Source organism: Odontesthes bonariensis, chromosome 3, assembly GCF_027942865.1.
Source record: "Odontesthes bonariensis isolate fOdoBon6 chromosome 3, fOdoBon6.hap1, whole genome shotgun sequence".
Lineage (NCBI taxonomy): Eukaryota > Metazoa > Chordata > Actinopteri > Atheriniformes > Atherinopsidae > Odontesthes > Odontesthes bonariensis.
In genome coordinates this window covers 41329249-41350951 of record NC_134508.1, presented here as the reverse complement: position 1 = coordinate 41350951, position 21703 = coordinate 41329249, and the positions used below count along the sequence as shown (strand labels likewise).

The following is a 21703-nucleotide window of genomic DNA, read 5'->3' as shown; positions in this document are numbered from 1 at the left end:
CTCCGAGTGGCCTCATTGACAATGCCAAGTACTAATTTGTCTCTGATTAAATCGTCCCTTAGAGCCCCATATTCACAGCTTGCTGCCTTTTCTCTCAAACGGGTAACAAAAGTGTCAATGGACTCACCCTCCTCCTGTTTGCAACAGCCAAAGACATAGCGCTCATAGATCACGTTTTTTGAGTGGTGGAAGTACTCTCCTAATTTATCCAAAACTTTCCTCACGTCGTTGCGTTCCGGCACCGTCAACTCCAGGTTGTGCTTGTAAACATGGCGACACTCTGGGCCCATGACAGTCCTCAACGTTGCAGCCTGAACCGCTGAAGATGCCTGTCAGATCCACTGCTAAACTGTAATCTTCGAATTCAGCCCTGAAGATGTCCCAGTTTTTGCTACAGTCTCCACTGAGCTTCATTGGCTGGGGAGGCGGGATCAGGTAGTATGCCATCTTGACCGCAACGTTAAGCAAGCTAGGCCGCCACGAAAGCTAATCTGCCCGGTAATGCTAGCGAGACTTTGCTAAACTAGTAAAACAAAAAAAAACGTCACATGCATAGCTGACGAACTTACGGCTTATGTGCACTGTCGGTTAGCTGTCAATTTGTCGTAAGTATTAACAGCTAAGCCACTTCTGACACCATGTTTCATGAACGAGGACACAGTAGTGTTGGTATACTTGTATACTTGACTATTCATGTTGTAAACAAGAGAGCGCAAGTTACAGTGGGTAATCATACACCAGGAGAACCACAGATGCAATACCACATAACAAAGACAGATGGCAGCAGCACCACATAAATAAAGGCAGGTGGCAGCACACGTCCTGCAACAACTCTCTCCCCCTCAGCTGCCGAAACACTCGTCCATGCCTTCGTCACCTCCAGACTCGACTACTGCAATAGCATCCTGTATGGCCTCCCCTCCTCTGGTCTTCAAAAACTGCAATATGTTCAAAACTCGGCCGCCAGACTGCTCACTCACTCCCCCTCAAGAGAACACATCACTCCTATCCTTCATCAACTTCACTGGCTTCCAATAAAACAGCGAATCAACTTCAAGATCCTTCTCATCACCTACAAAGCCCTCAATAACCTTGCACCTCCATACTTTACAAACCTCCTCCACCCCTACTCCCCCACTCGACATCTCCGCTCCTCTGATGCAAACCTCCTCACTCCCATCACCAAGACCAAATACCGCACCCTTGGGGACAGAGCGTTCTCCATCGCTGCCCCTACCCTTTGGAACTCCCTGCCCCCCGCCATCCGGAACTCCGATACACTCCCCTCATTCAAAAGCCAGCTCAAAACCCACCTGTTCAAAATCACCTACAACACCTGATAAAATGTCCCTCCTGTTCTTCCCTCCTCTGACATCTGACATGAGTCTCCTCATCAAACCATCAGGGATTTGGACTTTTGGGGGGTTTTGGTTGACATTTGGAAAGCTCATTCAGCCGCTCCCGCCTGTAAACGACTCTTGTTGCCATGCCAACAAAAAATCTGTCAAAAATCAGTTTTTACCGAAAAATACTTCAATATAAGGGACAGAATTACAAAGAATACACAGAAAAAACTCGACCTGACGCCGCTCGTCGTTAAAAAATACTTTTTTGGGATGAAATTCATCACCATGAAAGAAAGGTGAAAGAAATCATTGCTCTGATAATTATATAATTCTCAGCAGCTAAAACCGCCTGAAGTCTGTTAAAGCCGTTGTGGAGTTACTCACCCAGAGCCGCACATGCCTGGCAGCTGGAACCCCACAGGGCCCCCAGAGCCCCCAGAAACGGCCCCCAAATCCTCCATCTTTCACTCAAACACTTGAGGCAGCTGAATTACGTCCTCTCGGGGCTGAATTTCTTTATTTAAAAGAAAAAGCGTTCTGTTGGTTCTGTTGGTTCTGTTGGTTCCAGAAGCCGTTTGAATGATGCAGTTTGCTTTCTTTCTGCAGAGCTTTGACAGCCCGACCCTCCTGTGGACAGAAATCACACCCAAAGGGACGCATTTTAAAGAAGAAAGCTGCGCTTATCATTTGGATGGCAATATGAGTGCACTTTCACACTGTTTCTGTGGAAAAGCCTCTGATCAATATGTCAAATACATACACGTGCCTTAGAAATTAACAAGTTTTAAACTAATATTTACATGAAGAACTGAATAAATTAATGAAATATATAAGATTATACAGCTAAATACATAAATATACTGGATAAATATATATCCAACTGTGCAATTTAAAACACTGTATATATATATATAAAAGCGGAGGACAAATTTCGTGTGTATGCATGTATGCATGACAATAAATCTGATCTTAATCTTAAATAAATCTGATCTTAATCTCAATATTAATCTTAATCTTAAAAATCAGAGTTTGTTCAGTTCTGAGCAGCTTTAAAGTGAATATTTTCTCTGAGCTCCTTTATCCTCCAACACAGCCTGAACCCTCTCAGACAAGCTTTCTGTCCTTTCTTTAAGGAGTCTTCAGGAATAGTTCTCCAGGCTTCTTGAAGGACATCCCAAAGCTCTTCTTTGTAAGGTCATCAAAAGTCGCAAGGTCATGAAACTTGGCACACACGTCCACCCTGACGACCCCTGACGACCTACGTATGTAATGGGTATTGTGTGTGGGTGGAGCAAAATGGCTCAGTGGCGCCTCCTAGAAATTTTCAAAAACCCCTCCGCATTGGGGTTATTATGTGCTAGTACGTACGCAGAGGGTATCGTGCGACTACGGCGTCCAGCGCGTGCCCCAACGTGCGCACATCTCGGTCCCGCATACAGCTGCTTGCAGCTTTCTAGTTTTTTTTTTTTTTGCTTCGCTTGTTAATAACATCAGATGGATTCAGAGCCACAATGTCTTTAGGTAGCTCAATTCTTTTTCATTCTGTACTGTAGCTCATGTTGATTTTAACTACATTCAAGTTTGTGAGCCAGTGCATAGTGGACCACCCCCACATACATTGGTATTTAACTTGATTTTTCTGTTCAGATGCTGTAACTCTGACAATGAAGCGGACACTGAGGGCCTTTTTCAGTGGGTATGTTGAGGTCATTTTGGCAAAAAAAACAGCCATATTTATTACATTGGATTATAAATTCCTAAAACCTGTGTTTATAATTGGTAACCATAATATGGTATGCATTTAACAGTACCACTGTCAGGAGCAGCAAAGGAGTAAGTGCAGGCCCAGCTGCTAAAAATGTCTATTTCTAGAAATTCAAAATGGTAGACATGGAGAAGATTATTTTTTTCATGTATGAAAAGTGCAATTTTCCCAGTCATAATAAATACTTAGAATCTGGTGGTAAGTATTTGTGACAAAGGTAAAAATTGTGAAAGGGCAGCATGAATTCTGGAAAGAAACTGCTAAAAATATTACATGGTGCACCTTTAAAGTTATGTTATTGTTGTGATATCTGCATATGAGATAAATAACTAATAAAGAACACATAATGTGAATTAACGGTGTGTTAGTAGCAGTGTATTCACATAGTCGAAATGTTTCGCGACATTGACCACTGCGAGTGAAGGGCTCCCCCACTTTACAAAAGCCAATTTAAACACTGCTTTCAAGTAATGAGTTGATGAATGGAAAACGGCTCCTGGTAACATAAACATAAGCTTGCAACTGAACGAGATGTGTTAAGCCAAATTAGACGGGCGTTCATCAACTTTAGTAGTTGTTAGATGCCGACATTTTTGAGAGGTTCATAGGCCAAGGGCGACATCTGCAGGTGAAACTACAATTTGAAAGAAAGAAATCTTAGTTATGTAGATCCCCCTCCCTTCACATTCATAGTTTTCAAATTATTTAGATTTTTTTTAATATTGTGAGCCATCAGTCATTGTCTTTAAAGGTAAAATAGTTGTAAATGTTGTCATGCACCAGTGATTTACACATAGTCTTACATAGACCTGCAATTAATATGTAATTATTTTTTAATCAAGTTGTAAAACTGTATTTCAGTGTACAATCCTTGAGCATTTTTTCTTGTATTTCTGAATGCAGGGTCAATGCTTAGATATGTGCAAGGAGCTCCTCAAGACCAGGAGGAAGATTTAGATGATCAACTATCCACCAGCAGTTCAAGCACACATCATCAACCACCAATCTCTGCAGACTCTGCAACAAAACCCAGCCCTGACCAACAACCATCAACTTCGAGTTTAGCTACAGATACAACACAGCCCACAACCACCACTTCTGGCAGAGTGAGTCCTGTCACTGAGAGGCCATTAGCAAGTGACATTTTGTCTGCTGTGGTTGTGTACATGTTGCTCGTTAACAAGAGCACATGTTTAGTGCTCTTGTTAATGCAAAGTTATTTTGGAAATAAAGACAAACGTATGGACAATTACTGAATTGATGTCTATTTTCGGGGGGGGGGCACCACCACCACCACCACCACAACGTATTTGTGCTTAGATCACCCAAATGGCTAGCGCCGGCCCTGCATACCACCAAAGGAATACGCCGTAGTTTTTGACGCTATTCTGTCTGGTGTCGTGTCATCATGCTTCTCAAAAGCTCCATTACATCTGAACTGACTTTACTGAAATTAGACCCTACTGTCACTAGTGTTGGTCAAATCTGTTTTTCAACTAAAAAGAGTAAAAGGCTAACAACTGTAATATACGTGCTTTATTTAAAAAGAACATCTCCAAATGTAATCTCTTACTGGAATAGCTTCACCTCAGACTTGAACCGGAAAACAATCTGGTGCCTTCCCTCTAAATATCCGATTATAGATAAGATTAAAGATAGGTCTTTTAAAATGATTCATAGGTTTTATCCCTGTAAGTTATTTCTGCATAGATACAAAAAGGACATTGGCGTGGACTGCTCATTGTGCACACAATCTGAAGAAGATCTTTGTCATTTGTTCTGGTCCTGCCCTTTTTCATATGTTTTCCTTATGTAAACGTACTGTTTGGGTTCTTCTCCTATCCTGCAAACAACAAAGATCAATATTACATCATCAACCTGCTTGTTTTACTTGCTAAATACCATACACACAAATCCAAATTGTGTATGGCGTTCCCAGGCCAGCCGAGAAACATAGTCTCTCCAACGTGTCCTGGGTCTTCCCCGGGCCTCCTCCCAGTGGGACGGGCCCGGAACACCTCACCGGGGAGGCGTCCAGGAGGCATTCTCACCAGATGCCCGAGCCACCTCATCTGACTCCTCTCGGTGCGGAGGAGCAGCGGTTCTACTCCGAGCCCCTCCCGGATGACCGAGCTTCTCACCCTATGTCTAAGGGAGAGCCTAGACACCCTGCGGAGGAAACTCATTTCGGCCGCTTGTATTCGCGATCTCGTTCTTTCGGTCACTACCCACAGCTCGTGACCATAGGTGAGGGTAGGAACATAGATTGACCGGTAAATCAAGAGCTTCGCCTTCTGGCTCAGCTCCTTCTTCACCACGATGGGCCGGTGCAGAGCCCGCATCACTGCAGACGCCGCACCGATCCGTCTGTCAATCTCCTGCTCCATTCGTCCCTCACTCGTGAACAAGACCCCGAGATACTTAAACTCCTCCACTTGGGGAAGGATCTCATTCCCAACCCGGAGAGGGCATTCCACCCTATTCCGGCCGAAGACCATGGTCTCGGATTTGGAGGTGCTGATGGTCATCCCAGCCGCTTCACACTCTGCTGCGAACCGCTCCAGTGAGAGCTGAAGTTCACGGCCTGACGACGCCAACAGAACCACATCGTCCGCAAAAAGCAGAGACCCAATTCTGAGGTCGCCAAACCGGACCCCCTCAACGCCCTGGCTGCGCCTAGAAATTCTCTCTATAAAAATTATGAACAGAATCGGTGACAAAGGGCAGCCCTGACGGAGTCCAACCCTCACAGGAAATCACAAAACCATCTTTTTTAATTTCCACTCCAGTCAGAGTGATATCTATTTCCTCCTAAGTCCATTTCACAAAGTATTGAACTGTACCTTTAAAGCACATTGTGGAGCTTTAAAATTATTAAATACACAATCAGTGTCACTTTCTGATCAGAAATCTCTTTATTGTTTTTAATAATGCAAAAAAATATGAAGAGAAATACACTTAGTAAGAAAGTAATTAGCTTGCTGTTTGTTAATGAGCAATTTGTAACTATGATCACATACATAAAAATGTTCAAATGTAACTCGTTAACCATTGTCAGTTGATTATTGATTGCTTTTTTAATTAATTTTGATTAATTTTTTTGTGCCAGTGGCTCTCTTGCATTTTCATTAAAACATTTGTTTCCTTTTTTGTTTAGTCTCCCCCTGGCTGAGAACCTTCCTGTGCATCTTCTTCCCCCTCAGGTGATGTCCTCGCTGCCCCCTTGGCTGCTTAAGCTGCTGCTCGTAGGTGTCCTCCAGTAGGGTGTTTCCACTGGGAGAGTAGAGGATGTAGGACCAGGTGAGCACGGAGCCTTGGTATGGCCTAAAACCAAAAACAAGACAAGAAATATCTATTTTTTACTGTCTGGTTTATCTGTGTAACTAAAAAAGCTTTAATATAACATCATGGTTCGTGGTGTCGGTCCTCCAGAATTTACAGGAAATATTGTTTGAGGTAAAAAAAACAAAAAGATATTCTTGATTTAAATTAAACATTTTCATAGAAGACAGTAGAATAAAAGAAGTTTTAAAAAATGTGTGTTCATTTTCTTTTTAATTCATCTTTAGTACATGTTTGAGAATCCATCAAATGGGACCATAAGCACCAGTGTCAAATGGAAATAAAACAATCCCCATATTTGAACATTATTATTTTTTAAGGAATATTCATTTTATTTGCTGCCAGAGGAAGAGGATCTGCTCTGAAAGCTTGCAGCTTTAGACGCATGTTTCTCGTCAAACGCTGTATTTATTCCTACATTGTTTTCATTTCTGACATGAACGCCAGTTGTAATGTGATTAATTACCCCTGAGTAAACATCCAGATAGCTCTTAAATACTGAAAGCTGTGGACTTTAAACTGTATCCACATAAAGCTGAATTCATAGACTAAATGCTGAACTGTGTGAAGATGTAATTATAGTTTTTCCTTACTGTGGTGGTGTAATATTGGTACTTATTATTAATTAATTAATTTGAACAGCACCTTTTAAATATAACCTAAAGCTAGTCTAAATCAACTCTTTAAACCTTGTTAACCCGGACCCCAGAAATGATTTTCTGCCTCATTAGGAGCAGGTTTTGGTCTTCAAAATGGTGCCAAAAAGATAAATTATTATACTAAAAAAAGATAATAAAAAAAGGTAATGAAAACAAGAACACACAAAAATATAGAAAACAGAGTCATACCCATATTTTCCACTGCTCAAATAGTAGAGGACTTCCTTATAGCGCAGAGGATAATCCCACACCTGTACGTCTGTCACCTGACCGTCAAAATCTGAGAATTCAATCACAGGCTCACCTGACCACACATGCTGAACACACACACACAGAGAATATATAGGGTCATATATACAGTATATGATATTACCAACAATGATGAAAAAAAAGAGAATTACATTAAAATTCATCAAACTTGACCTGGTTGTAATTTGTCCTTTAACTTTAAATCTCTTTCAAACTCAGAGACTGACGGATTCATCAGTTTCATCTCTGTTTTTGTTAAATAAACTTTAATCCAAGACACAATAAACAGAAACAACATAAAAGTCATAGGAAAAGCCAGTAAAGGACCAAAAAAAAAAACACCTCCATAGACTGATACAAGAAGAAAATTCTCAGCATTTAGCATTGATTCCAGGATACATTAGTCTGGTTTAGAGTGTATTTTCCTCACAGTTTCTGATTATGATTCATGTCACGTTCTCACCCGATAAGGCAGCACCTTCCTCATACTCATGTTTGAGTCTTTGAACATCTGGACCACATTCTTCACGGTGTCCACAGTGAGGCAGACGTTGGTCCACATGCTCCGTCCAATGTCTGACCAGAGCCTGATGCTGGGCTGCAGGTAAACACCGTTGTAATTGTCTGTCACCGAATATGACAGCATTCCCATCATTTGAAACATCAGAGGGTATGAGCTGTATGGACTTAGAGTGAAGATTTGTGTCTGCAGAGAGTCAGTGATATACCGCAAACACACCGAAACACCTGCAAGGTATACACAAGTAATGATGGTTCATAAGATGACCACAGAGACACAAAATGACAATACAATCACAAAGCACCAACTAAATAAAAACATCCACTGACCCAAAATGACCAGAAAAATACATTAATAATAGACTAAATAATTATAGACAAAGTGCACAGACAAAAAAAACTGCAAAGATACACAAAATGACAACAAAAATAACCAAAACAGGATCGAAAACTATGCACAAAATTAAAACATGCAAAAATAACTCTAAAAAGACAAAAAAATTACCCCAAAAAATGCATAAAGACCATATAGAAGTGGAAAAAAATCTACAAAATGGACACACCAGAGAGCCATAAAACAACTATGAGGAGACAAAAATAATTACCTTAAATGACTAAAGAGACACAAAATGGTGAAAATCTGATACAAAATATCATCCGAGACATAAACATAAACGCAAAGAAAACAAAACAATAAGAAGAGACACAAATCAACAACAAAAAGACATAACGTGCTCTCAATTCTCTAGAAAAACAGGTTACAAAACAAACTCAGGCACAGAAAGAAGCAACAAGATACATAACTGTCACAAAGAGATTCAAAACTCCTTTTTAATGACCAGAAAAATACACAAAACAACCACAGAGATGACCACACACATGCAAAATGACCCTAGATGTCCACAACACTGAGGCAGGACATATCAAAGAGAAGATTTGAAAACAGTGTTTCTTTTTAAGCTGTTCTGCCCCCTTGTGGTCGGAGGTCAGTTAGTGCAGCTTTAATAACTGTAAGAATCTCACTCTTTAATATTATGCTGCTGGACTCTAGATACATGTGCATAAACATATCAACATATCAACATATTATTTTGGGTTTCACCCTTTAAGATTGTGTTTGGTTTTGTTGTTTTTTTGCTGTAAATTTGAACTGTTTTTAACCGGCGTAGACAGAGAATCTTCTTTAAGGGAGATCTTCAATAAAAGGGCATCAACAACATCTGTGTTTTGGTAATGAAATCAACAGCAAAACAAAACTAACTAGAGTGAATACAGTTTACACTCTGCAGTATTAATTCATGTATTTGTGAAGTACTGACCACTTGTGGGAGGAGCTGTGGTCCGTGGAGGGTAAGTGGTTCTAGATGTGGTTCTAGGTGTGGTTCTAGGTGTGGTTCTAGGTGTGGTCCTAGGTGTGGTTCTAGATGTGGTTCTATGTGTGGTCCTAAGTGTGGTCCTAGGTGTGGTTCTAGGTGTGGGCCTAGGTGTGGTTCTAGGTGTGGTTCTAGGTGTGGTTTTAGGTGTGGTTTTAGGTGTGTATTGGTGGGTGGCTGTTGGCGTGCTGGAGGTGGAGTAGTAAGGAGAAGTGTATCTTCTGGTCGGGTTCGGTGTAGACGACAACCAGGGGGGAGGGTGATAGGGTGAATAGAAGCGTATTCCTCCTCTATAACCAGACAAAGTGAACATCTTCCCATTTAAATTTATTCCAGCACCATCTACAGAGAAAAAGACACAAAATAAATAAATAAATAAATAAATACAAACAAGCTGGTTAAATTATATGAAATTCTGTTTATGCAAGACCTAATTTACTAAAGGGATCAATGAGCAGTGGTGATCTAGACCTTCAACCAGACCTTTTGGGGACTATTTGGATGGATCGGTCCCTGAAGGTAAATTAGGTTAATTTTTAACCTCTATGCACTGGTTGCACCAATGCTTTAGAAAAACATGCTACAACACGTCAGTTTCCCAATGCGACAGTCAGGGTTTTTGTATTACTGTTAGGGTCCCAGGCCTCTGGCATAATATCTACACTGTTGACACTTGGCTTGGCTGTGCAGATCCCCATCCAGTATTGGCTGAATGGTCCTGACTCCTCTGCCTTCGTGGTATCTGGCTGCCTTGGTTGGACTATTCTTCATTCTAACCCAGAGGCTTTTCAGCGACTTAAGTCCTGTACTGTTTGCCATTAGTTGGTAAATTGTCAGTGTATAAAACCACCCAAATCATTCAGTTGAATATTGGCATGGATTGGTAAGTTAGCTCGTCTTTTCTCCAATAACTGACATATGCTGTGGGGTACATTGAGCCAGGATGGCGTTTGGACAAACTTTAAGGAAGATGCTATGATTTACATCTCACTGCAGCTGTGATGAAATGTGTTTAACAGTCACGTGCACGTTGGTTGAAAAAGGACAGATTTTTCCATTCAACATAGGCCACATTATTATAATTTTTTCTTTAAAAAAAAAACACAACACAACAATTTCAAAATCCTTTATGTAGATTTAAAGCTGCAGTCGGCAGGTTTTCAAAATTCCAAGTCTAAAGTCGGAAAATTCGAACTGATACAACTTTCAGGTCCCTCCCCCAACCTCTAACAAGCTCCGAATCGCCCCCCCAAATCCCTCCCCCTCTGTGGACGAGGTTGTGCACGTGAGTTCACACCAGTGTGAGCGCACACAAGCTGGGGCAGACTCACGCTCAGCAGCGTGTGCACAAGCTGTGATTGACAGGTAGGATTCCTCCACCCTAACTTGATTGGTTAAAAACAGCCGGGAGCGCTCGGTTTTTGCAAGCATGATTACAGGCTTCAGAGGGAGCTACAGATTTCGTTATTTTTCCTAAACAGCCTATTTAATATTCTACTTCCAGAATCCCATGACAGTTCAAGCTAATATGACTAAAAAAAAGTTGCCGACCGCAGCTTTAACTGAAATAGGACAAAAACAGCATAATATTTTTAAACTGGTTTGTATTTATTTATTTTTTGCAATACAGTTAAACCTGAAAATACTGTTTTCTAAGCCAAATCAAGTTATTTTTTTGTACATTTTCAAGAATAATGTCATGTACAAAATAATTCTTTCTTGATGATTAATAGCAGAGTCTGGACTGGATTCCCGAATGTTGATATTGTTGTCTGTTCATAATCTCTTGACCTCTTTAACTGAATATTTTATGCCACCGTCTCCAATGCTGCCAAGTGTTTCTGTAGCCTGCAGGATGTTTTCCTCTCGCACTGATTTCCAGGACAGAATAATGTCGGTTTTTAATACAGTGATGCCTCAAGATCACAGCTATTCACCGTTGATTTTCAGCCTTGTCCTTCACCTCTGGTCTGGATATCATCAGATAACCAAAATTAGACTAATTAAAAACCAAAACCAACAACAGTTACATTACATTACATTACATTACGGTCATTTTGCAGACGCTTTTAACCAAAGCGACTTACAATAAGTGCGTTCAACATCGGTAGGCAAAAGAACTTCAGGTCACAAGAAATCATAAGTGCATTTCCTTCCAATACCAAACAGCTAAGAGCAAAACTAGTGCTAGAGTAAGTGCGATAAGTCAGGTACCTCAGCCTCTCACCAACTTAGTTACTTTGGATTTGGTTTAAACACAAAGAATAATTTACACTCAGTTTTTATTTATTCACATTTTCTTTTACATTACCCTATTTTAACAACTTGTTTCCCATCAATTCTTTCTTAATTTCTTTTTCTGACAACAAATAAAACAAAAACTGATCATTTTGGAATATTTAGCTTTTTCCTGATTTGATATATCTTATTTGTCTGATTTCTAACATTTTAATTGTTTGCAGTTCATTGCATTCTGGTGTTATTTTGGTTTTACATAGAGTCCCAATTTTGTGTGAAACCGGATTGTTCGTTTAAGAAAAAGCTACAAAATAAAAGTGAGTTTTAATAAGAGATTTAAAGGGATACTCTGATTTATTTTACATCTTAAACCTTTAATGACAAGGCAGCTCAGGCAAGTGAGAACTTGGCAGATCACAGATTTGGGCAACTATTTAACTAATCAAAGCTTTGGAGGCCAGCCGTAAAACCTGATCGGTAACCAAAGAAGGAAGATATCAGATTGCAAACAAAACATGCCAACCTTTAGAAGCGGCTTTGCTGTGCCACACCAAAAATCTACACAAGTGCCCTAAACAAGGCCTCTTTTCCAAGTTTTACAAACATTTAATAACAGATTTATAATCATTAACATTTTTTTTGCTGTTTTCCAAGATAACCTACATAGTAAAAAATATACTTTGCTTTTGGGGATTAATAGAGTACATTTTATTTCGATATCTTTAGCACAATTTGAAATATATAGATAGTAGAGACTATTTCTGGGTGTGCATAAGAGACAGATAATTACTTGGAGCACATCTTTATTAGCCTTTGGAACCACTGTCTCTCATCAATGCCAAAGATAATAGGCTGATTTTTAAAAATGTTTTGTTACGGAACAATACTAATAAATAGTAATCATTTAGCTGTTGTGTGGGTTTAAACTATAAGCCTGATGTCAACATTCATTGGATGACGCTAAGAAAAGGAAGAAGACCCTGCTCATTTATGAGCTCATTTATAAACTCATTCATGTAATTTTATTTAATTTCTGTTGCAAATTTTTGCCTCCAGTTTGACATCTTCATAGCGAATGCTTTTGAGTCGTCATCATTTTTTAATGTCTCAGAGGACAGCCCATATTATTCTTTTGAGATATGATTTGTATTTTCAAACTAGTACAGCTCCTTGCTCGTTTGATCCCCAAACTTAGGTCACCCACACCCAAGATAAGACTGTTGGTTATCACACAGTTTCACCACTAGGGTGCACTTAAGTTAAAGGATGTTAAACCCACCAGGGGTCCGTTTCACAAAGCAGGTTCAACATACTCTGAGTCTATTCCTGATCTCTGAGTTGATCTACTCTGAGATAGAAAACTCTGAGTTTTCGGTTCCAGAAACGCTGATTTGAGTGAGTTTAATCAACTCTAAGTAGTTTCACAACTTTAAAAAGCCAGCATCAATCCCCGATTCGACGAGTCATCATGGCAACGGGGAAGAGGCGGGGCTACGTTTTTCACCAACCTCGAATTGGAAATCTTAATGCGCTCATACGGTGAGTTTCAACACGTTTTTAGAAATAAGTGCACCGCTGCAGCTACAAAAGCGTAAGTTTAAATGTAGTCCTTTGCCATCACAATAATATTACAGGGAAAACTGCTTAAATGGTAGCCCATTCATTTATTTAATCAAGGTGCAATCCCGCGGGGGAGAAGCGCACTTGGTAGCAGTTTAAGATGAAATATAAAAACATGCTTCTTACAGGTAAGACGTCGGCATGGAGGTACCTCATTTTGATCATGTTTTACATTGTAAAGTAAATATTAAGTGGCTATTTGACTGTGCAGTTATTTTATCCCCAACATAATGCTGTTTTCACACACATAAATGTCTTCTCATCTATATCATGCTCTGTTAAATAATTAAGCCTATTTAAACTAACACAGACTTCTACTGAGCCAACAGAAAGAAGGCAGATGCCCGTAAAACGGGTGGTGCCCAGCACCGCCACCTCTAACGGAAGGCCAGTGGCTTGAGGGAATCCCTGGAGGGACTCCACCCCCGAGACACAAGTGCCTTTATAAAATATAATAGGCCTATTAATATCTTTTTTAAGCCTATTCATACAAATATTTATTTGTCTTTTATGTCTTTTTTTTCTTTTGTCCCAACAAATTTCTTCAGCTCAAGAAGATAATTGTCTGTAAATGTTAAGACATCTATAACCATCTCCCGACGAATATTTAATTCTCTGCGCAATAATGCTGCACCTTCATCCACGGGATCATTGTCAAAAGGACATGCCATGTTAGTGAAAAAAGTCGCCTCCCACTATGCCTAATGGCCTTCTAGAAGTGGAAGAACTCGCTCTGCTGACTGAATGAATGAGGAAATCAAATGGCGTGTGTGGCTGAAAGAGGCTGGAGACAGAGAGAAACTCCAGGTTTCTTGAATAAAACCTGGTCCCGACCAGGTTAGGTTCATAGAGTCTGTTACTACGGTAACTGACCGAGAGCTTGAGTTACCTCCCTTTGTGAAACGGAAAACTCAGAGTTTCCCTCATTTCAGGGTTAATAAACTTTTTTTTTTTCACGAAGCAGGTTTTCACTAAACCTGCTTCATGAAAGACCTCAGATCTCCCAAAGTATAAAGCACAAAGACAAACAGGATTTTCACCAACAACCATTTCAGGTAGCAGTTGTTGCGCAAACTGAGCTGCTGCACTAGCAGTCACACCAGTCTTTGTGAACATATCTTAGCTTTGTAGAGTTTACACCTTTAACAAAAGAAATTACAGGATCTGAAGGTGACAAGTACCCCAACAACTAAACATGCAAGACTTAAACTGGTGGCTCCTCACCAATGTTTGCATTTTACTGATCAAATAAGCAACAACGAATAGATTTAATACTAAGTTGTGAAAAAATTAGTTGCAGCACTTCAGTAAAAGTGCTGCTCACACTTAAAATAATCAGCTAAATCAATCTGGTGGTGTAAAGTTTTACTTTACATTGTTGTATTACTCTGCACAGACACAATCACAACAGATATGTGCACGTGATTTGGTTTTGTTGCTTTAATCTACACTTAAACAGGAAATACCTAAGGTTTCTACCTCTTGTTGCATAATCTTGCTGATCAGCTGGTGTAGAATCCACGACCACCACTGCTGGTGTGATAACCATCAGGATTGAAAAAAGAAGCATGTTGCTTTTTATCTTCATCTTCACCAGGCTGAGTAGCTTTAAGGGTGTTCCTCTCTGCATGAAAGTGTTTGTCTTTATGCAGTTCCTCTGAGCGGGCTCCACTTCAGCTTTTTTACTTTTAGTTCCTGCTTCAAATGTCAGCCGTCACTTTAGGTTTCATTTCTCTGGTCAGGACCTCCCCCTCTGTCAGCAGGGCTCGCTGTCTCCACTTTCCCACCAGTGTTTCCTCACTTAAACAGTCCGGTCACTTTAGTAGGATCACACTGTTCATTAGCATTAACTTAAAACACATACCGTAGTTGCAGATTTGTTATTAGTTTTTTGGATGTTTTGGTTTCCTTTGGTGCTGTGTGGGTAACCAAAAAGGGACTTTCTTGATTAATGTAAGACTAATTCAAGTTTAAAGAGTGATTGGGCTGCAGAGGACCTGCATGTAATTCAAGGTAAACACGAGAAACTTGTGCTAAAGAAAAAAAAATAAAGGACCAGACTCAGTGAATAATTCCCTATACTCCCTATAATATAGATCAGTGAGCAGTGCTGACCAACAAGTCATTGGGGTCATCAGGTGGGAACCTCCTTTCATCAGTGTTTTGTCTAGTTGGGCCCACGACACCTCCAGGAGGCTAGACAATGACCACTGGCGTCCCAGAGTCACCCCCCTAATGCCAGCCAACACTGCTCCTCACACCACAACAACCATCTTTTACAGCCACAAGCTATCTCAGCCTCTCACCAACTGCACACCAGTCACAGCGGGGTGGGCATTCAAACCCTGGTTCGGGTAGGGGGTAATGAAAATATAGAGGGTGCCAGAGGTGGAGGCAGGACAAGACACACTCGCAGATTCAGCAGACAAACTCACCTAAACAGTCCTATAATCACTAAGAATGCCAGCAAAAACAAAGCCATACAACTCACTCTCACCAACTGCACCCCAGTCACAGCGGGGTGGGGATGCAAACCCTGGTTCGGTAGGGGGAGAAATAAGAGGTAAGATGAGTAGGAATGGGATTCAAACCCTGGTTCGGGGAAGGGGTTAATGAAAATATAGAGGGTGCCAGAGGTGGAGGCAGGACAAGACACACTAGCAGATTCAGCAGACAAACTCAACTATACAGTCCTATAATTACTAAAAATGCCATAAAAAACAAAGCCAACTCACCCAAAATGGCCGCCTGGTTTCAAAAGGATCACATGGGCCAAACCCTCCACTTAAATATCTTGAACTTCTTCTTTGCTTTTTCAAAAGTCTGTTTACCCTAAGTGCTGCCCCTGCTGGGCCCCCAGCTGCTATTGCTTCTTCTAATCCAAATCCACTGACTGGATTTTACTGCCTCATCTGACACTTCCTTCACTATTTTCCTCACACTCTGTCCACTTACACCCAGCTCCCTCAACAATGAGACAACAGACTTTGCAACAAATCCTCTACATCCTATTTCCACTGGACAGATTCTAACCTTCCATCCTCGCTGCTCTGCTTCTGCCCCCAACTCCACATACCTAAGCTTTTTCCTTTCATATGCTTCTGCTACTAATTCCTCCCAAGGAACAGTCAGCTCTATGAAATAGACTCTCATTCTACTTCTAGACCACAAGACTATATCAGGCCTTAGATTTGTAGAGGCTATCTCCTGGGGAACAACAAGCTTATTTCCTAAGTCTACCTGCATCTCCCAATCACAAGCATCCTCCAAGCTGCCGTGCCTCCTTATCGTCTTATTAACTTTCTCCCTCTCTTGAACAAACTGCATTGCAACTCTCTTCACCTTAGACCCTCCTAAGTTTACCTGCCTTCGTTTATCTTCAATACCTGCAGCTAAGCTTCTTAATACTAGGTCATGTCGCCATGTATACCAACCTTGTGACAGACTAACCTTACAACCTGACAAAATATGCCTTAGAGTTTCAGTACCTGAACATAACGAGCATAACGGGTCTCCATTTACCCAGAGTTTTAGGTTCTGGGGACTTGGCAATACATCATATGTTGCCCCTATCAAAAATCTAATACTCCTTTCGTCCATACTCCACAGTTCTTTCCAACTAAGCTTTTTCTTCTCTACACCTTCCCAATTCAACCACCGTCCCTGCTTAGCCTGAGCCACTGCCTTTGCACCCCTTAACATTTCCTCCTGTCTACGAACCTGCTCAACAACTAGCTTTCTCTTCTCCTTGGGATCTGCTCTACTCCACACTGGTTTGCCTGGGCCAAGCCCCAAGCCTCCCCGGCCTATTTGCACATTACCCACTATCTCTGCATGTCTAAGAGTTGCTTCTGCCTCCTGAGCTGCCATTCTTAGTTTCCACTTCCTCCCCTTGGTTGGGTTTGGAACCACCTTACTAACTACCACATCTCTACTCCCAGCTAACAGGAGCTCATTCCTAACTTTAGTACATTTAAACTCCTCTACTAGACTAGATACTGGGAGCTGGAGTATGCCTTTCCCATACAGTGCCACAGTACTTAAGCATCTAGGAACACCTAGCCACTTCCTAATATAAAAACTAACTACTCTTTCCATTTTTTCTACAACATATAATAGAATCTCATACACAGACAGTGGCCACATCAACCTAGGAAACAATCCAAACTGCAGACACCACAGCTTCAACTTTCCTGGAAGCTCTGATTTATCTATTCTATCCAGTCCCTCAGCAACATCTTTCCGAAACTGCACTGCCCGCTCTCCATCATTCATGTCTGCCTGGTACCACCTGCCTAAACTCTTTACTGCCTTTTCCCTAATTATTGGAATGTTTTCTTAATCTATTACAAACTTTCTATCACTTAATTTCCCTCTACTTATTGAGATACTTCTAGACTTAGTAGGTTTGATTTTCATACCAGCCCACTTTAGATTTTTATTAAGTCTCTCAAGTATTCTCTTCATACATGGCACTGTTGTAGTCACTAACGTCATATCATCCATGTATGCTCTAATTGGTGTAAGGCGCATGCCATCCTGACGTCTCTTTCCACCTACAACCCACTTGGAAGCTCTAATAATTATCTCCATCGCCATTGTAAATGCTAATGGAGAATAAGATGTAACCACAGTTAACTCTGGGTTGTATACCACAAGACAGTGTAAAGTGCTTCAGAAAACAAGCAACAAATGGAACATATATGATGTTTAATTGTTTTTGCATCTGTTTGCGGTCTTTTTGTTATTGTTTTTCTCAGCTTTCATTGGTTTTGCATCTGATAAAATGTTATAATAAAGGTACAAATCATATTCTCAGGTGATAAAGCATCACTGAATGAATTTTAATGAACCGTTACCTCATAGATTGACTGACCACACAGTAAAATTAGGTGCTTCTTTACATCAGTGGATGATGCAGACACATAAAAACACATCATTTTTAATATACAGCAACAGGTTAATTTCTTCTTGGATATCCTTGCTGTCCTTTTGTCATTTGTAGCAGAGGTTTATATGTGTGTTTTCCTGGTTTTGGCATTTATTTGTGTTCAATCTGCATCTTTTTATTTGTTGGTTCTTACAATGTGATCGATGTGCATACCTCTCTGATCTTTCGGTGGATGTTTATGATCATTTGGCACTTCTTCTTTTATTGGTTTGCATTAGTTTCAAGTTGTTTGCCGCCGATTGTTTCTGTTTAGTGGATTTTTAAATTTTTTTTTTATTAAAGTGTTTTTTGCATCTCTTTATTGTTGTTTGGTGTCTCATTGTGGGGTTTTTTTTTGGACTGAGTTGTGTATTTACAAAGAAGGCTAAGCAGATACGAACAGATGTCTTTGAGTCTGACACTCAAACAATCTGAAACCAAAGTCATGTCCTCTGTGTTTTGGAAGAATTTGTGGTCTGGATTCAACATGAAGACTCTTTCAGCACAGCAGTAATTCTATTTAAAATAAAAGCTTTGAAACAGTGTTTATTCTTAATGGAAATTAAAAACATTTTCCACAGCATGAGTGAGAAAAATTATCAGAACAAACAAATATAGAAAATATGACTAAAAGAGACTTCGTTGAAGGAATTTGGGATGTTTTTACAGATTTACAAATCTCTTGTTTCTCAGATATAATCAAACCAAACTTAAACTCCTGTGTTAGCAGTTTTCACTGCTTTACTTCTTAAAAAACATTTTCTGTGATAGAAGATGATATAAATGCAAGTCCGTATGTTGCAATCTGACTAAACATACACCAGAAAATGTAAAATATCAGCATGAAATAAAATTCGATTTTAAACTAGATGAATTCTGAAGAGCAAAACTTATAAAAAATGTTGCATAACTGCTGGTTAATTTAACTAATCTATTATGATTTAAAGGTAATGTTTAGTATTTAAAAAATATGCTGGTTTGCTTTTCATCCTCAGAGTTGGAGTTAGAAGCCTCCATTTTTATTCCATCTGGTACAGACCAGCCCAACAAGCTCCACTTATGCTCACGTATGTGTTTGGGGTTATAGAAGCGTCATACTTATTGTTGAAAGGCAGGAAACATCTGAAAAACAAACACCAAAGCCTGTCTGTTCAGCTCAGTCTGCTCCTTCTTTGAACTCTACGCTCTGAAATGATTAACTTCTTCTGCTTTCTCACGTTCTCTGTAAACAAATCAATGCAGCTGTTGCGACACTTTCAGGTTTTGTGGTTTTCCTGTTTAAGTTCATGACTCTGCGTTAGATTTTCTTGTCTCGTTTGTGTTCCTGGTAATTTGGAGTTGTTGGTTTAAATTAGAATGTATTCTCTCTTTGTATTAGTTTATTCTTGATGTGCCTTTTTGTTTCTAGTCTCTCTATTGTTTATATTTATCTGATGTGATCTGAGTCTTGTCTCGCCTCAGTTCTGTTATTGTGTTTATCTTTCAGTCCTGGACTCAGTTAAGTTAATTTCTCAGTTCTGATCTTAATTCAGTTTCTCGTTTATTCTGTCTTAGCTTCCCAGACTCACCAGCATCTGTCCTCAGTCTGGTCTCATCCTGTTTTTTGGTAGCAGAGTTCTGTTTAGTTTTTAGTGTCTTTTAGTCTTTTCAGGGTTTTGTGTAGTTTCCTGTTTTATTTTGAAAGTCAGTTTCCCATTAGGCGTATTTTACTTCTTTCTCGTTGCACAATTAGTTGATTATGCCCTTTCACTATTTCTCATAAGAGCCTGCATGCAGCTGGAATTGGACCTTGGAGACGTTTTCATTTCTCATCTGAAGGGCTTCTTCAGTTCTGAACTAGATGGTAGATATCAGCTTATAAACAGAGAGGGTCGTTACAGTCACATGTGTCACTGAGGCCCCAGAGCAAAGTGCAGTTTAGAGGTCACACATGATACATCACTCCAGTTCTGGCTTCTCTTCATTGGTTTCCAGTAAATTTTAGATTAAATTTTAAAATTCTAGTATGAACTTTTAGGGTTAAGCTCAGCTGAAGCCTCACTCTTCTTCGCAGGCTCTTCAGATCAGCGGTTACCGATGGCCCAGCGCACTCGGTTGGGGATCGGGCTTTTCTGACAGCGGCACTGGGGTTGTGGAAGTCTTTTCCGCTGTCTTTATGCTGTACGGACTCCACTTTAAAAAGCAGCCGGAGTCAATTTCTATTGACCAGCTTATAATTAACTTGGCATTTGTATTCTGTTCTTATTGTTATGATACACTTTTATTAACTGTGTCTTGTTGTATAGCCCTTTTTATCTGTGAAAAGTGCTTTATAAATATATTTTACTCACTGACTTACTCTTGAAACCACTATTATTGTGTTGCCTTATTCAGCTGCAGGGCTGTACGGTGGTGCTGTGGTTAGCACTATCCTGGCTGGGTATTTTCTGTGAGGAGTTTGTGTGTTCTCCCCGGGTTCCCCCCACTGTCCTAAAATATCAATATTTGTACATCTGAAAGTCTCCATGTGAAACCATCGTGTCCTTTGATTTTTACCTGTGTACTGATTTAAGCTGCAGTGGAGACTGTCAGGAAACGGCTGCCTCACTGAACGACAACCTTTGCCTCTCCACCGCCCACTTCAAATACATTGACTGTTTCAACAGAGAGAAGCACTGGTTCACCCAAACAACTGTAATGGAAAATTTGATTTAGCCTGATGCTTGTGTCTCATCATGTTTAAATCACTTGTAAGACTTGATATTCTTTCCCAGGCATTAGATGCACAAGACATTCCAGTAAAATTTTTCTTTTGTTTCTTGTGAAACTTGGTCTCCTTTTGCCAGGCATCACTTATAAGACTTGATCTTCTTTCCCAGGTACTAGAGGCACAAGATATTTCCAATCAAACATTTCTGTATTTCATTGTTCATTCTGTTTTGCACACTCCACAAGGCCGTCCGGCTCATCAAGAAATAAGAAGAAGTTAGCTTGCATAGTCTGATACATTGACATTTTTTCCTTCTCCTGTGTTCGGGTATAATATGACATGCACTGAAACTGTAAGTCAGAGCTACACTCTGACATAGGTGCTCTTTGTTGAAGTTTTGCTCTCTCTTGTACAAGAACTATTCAATAAAGCTGCCTGAGTGCTTTTGACTTTAACAGTGCATGGATAATCATTCTTATTTTTTCCACCGCAGGACAAAACACCCAAAGAAAAACTGAGTGGTGTTGTGTATGCAGTGCAGTGCAGAAAGGAGTGTGCAGACCTGGAGAGACCAAACAACAGCTCCACAAGTGCATGGCACAACATAGGAAAGCCACCTCTTAGGGTGAAGACTCAGCAGTTCACCTACATCTCAAGGAAAAGGGACAGAGAAGACAAATGGTTTGAGAGAGGAGTCAAAGAAGCCATCTATATTAATTTCCCAGAGGGAACCTACGTAGGGATCAATAAAGTTCTATCTATCTATGTTAAACTGGAAAAAACATCTTTGAACAGAGGAGGTGGTCTCAGGTATCTCCTTCCCAGCACCTACAATGCAGCATTGTCTCTCCTCCAAAGGCAGTTTCACAACCATTCACACTTTGGATCCTGTGACCAAAACTCGCCCTTTCAGGCAGTTAGAGAAATAATCAAGGTCAAATTCTATTCATATAGCAAATTTTAAACAGCCAAA

General features: G+C 40.2%; 1 protein-coding gene across 2 annotated transcripts; it reads right to left on the bottom strand.

Moving 5' to 3' along the window:
* Positions 1-6003: 6003 nt before the first annotated feature.
* On the bottom strand, positions 6004-14837 carry LOC142377945 (uncharacterized). 2 transcript variants are annotated; one of them, XM_075462280.1, is made up of 6 exons: positions 14591-14837; positions 9389-9595; positions 9200-9352; positions 7825-8108; positions 7302-7429; positions 6004-6435 (listed from the first exon to the last, which is right to left on the bottom strand). In XM_075462280.1, the coding sequence occupies exons 1-6, from the start codon at positions 14739-14741 to the stop codon at positions 6240-6242; spliced, it is 1119 nt and encodes a 372-aa protein (XP_075318395.1). In that variant the 5' UTR covers positions 14742-14837; the 3' UTR covers positions 6004-6239. The 2 variants fall into 2 exon arrangements, with proteins under 2 accessions (XP_075318395.1, XP_075318394.1); XM_075462279.1 differs by having other exon boundaries at positions 9200-9595; positions 14591-14836.
* Between the last annotated feature and the right edge of the window lie 6866 nt (positions 14838-21703).

What these genes read in the sequence shown, in the direction of transcription:
- LOC142377945 (XM_075462279.1), bottom strand. Translation starts at nt 14,741, where the DNA reads ATGCAGAGAGGAACACCCTTAAAGCTACTCAGCCTGGTGAAGATGAAG. An exon ending in GCAAGATTATGCAACAAGAG is followed by an intron (nt 9,596 to 14,590) that starts GTAGAAACCTTA and finishes TTTTCTCTGTAG; the next exon opens with ATGGTGCTGGAATAAATTTA. An exon ending in CACAGCTCCTCCCACAAGTG is followed by an intron (nt 8,109 to 9,199) that starts GTCAGTACTTCA and finishes TATACCTTGCAG; the next exon opens with GTGTTTCGGTGTGTTTGCGG.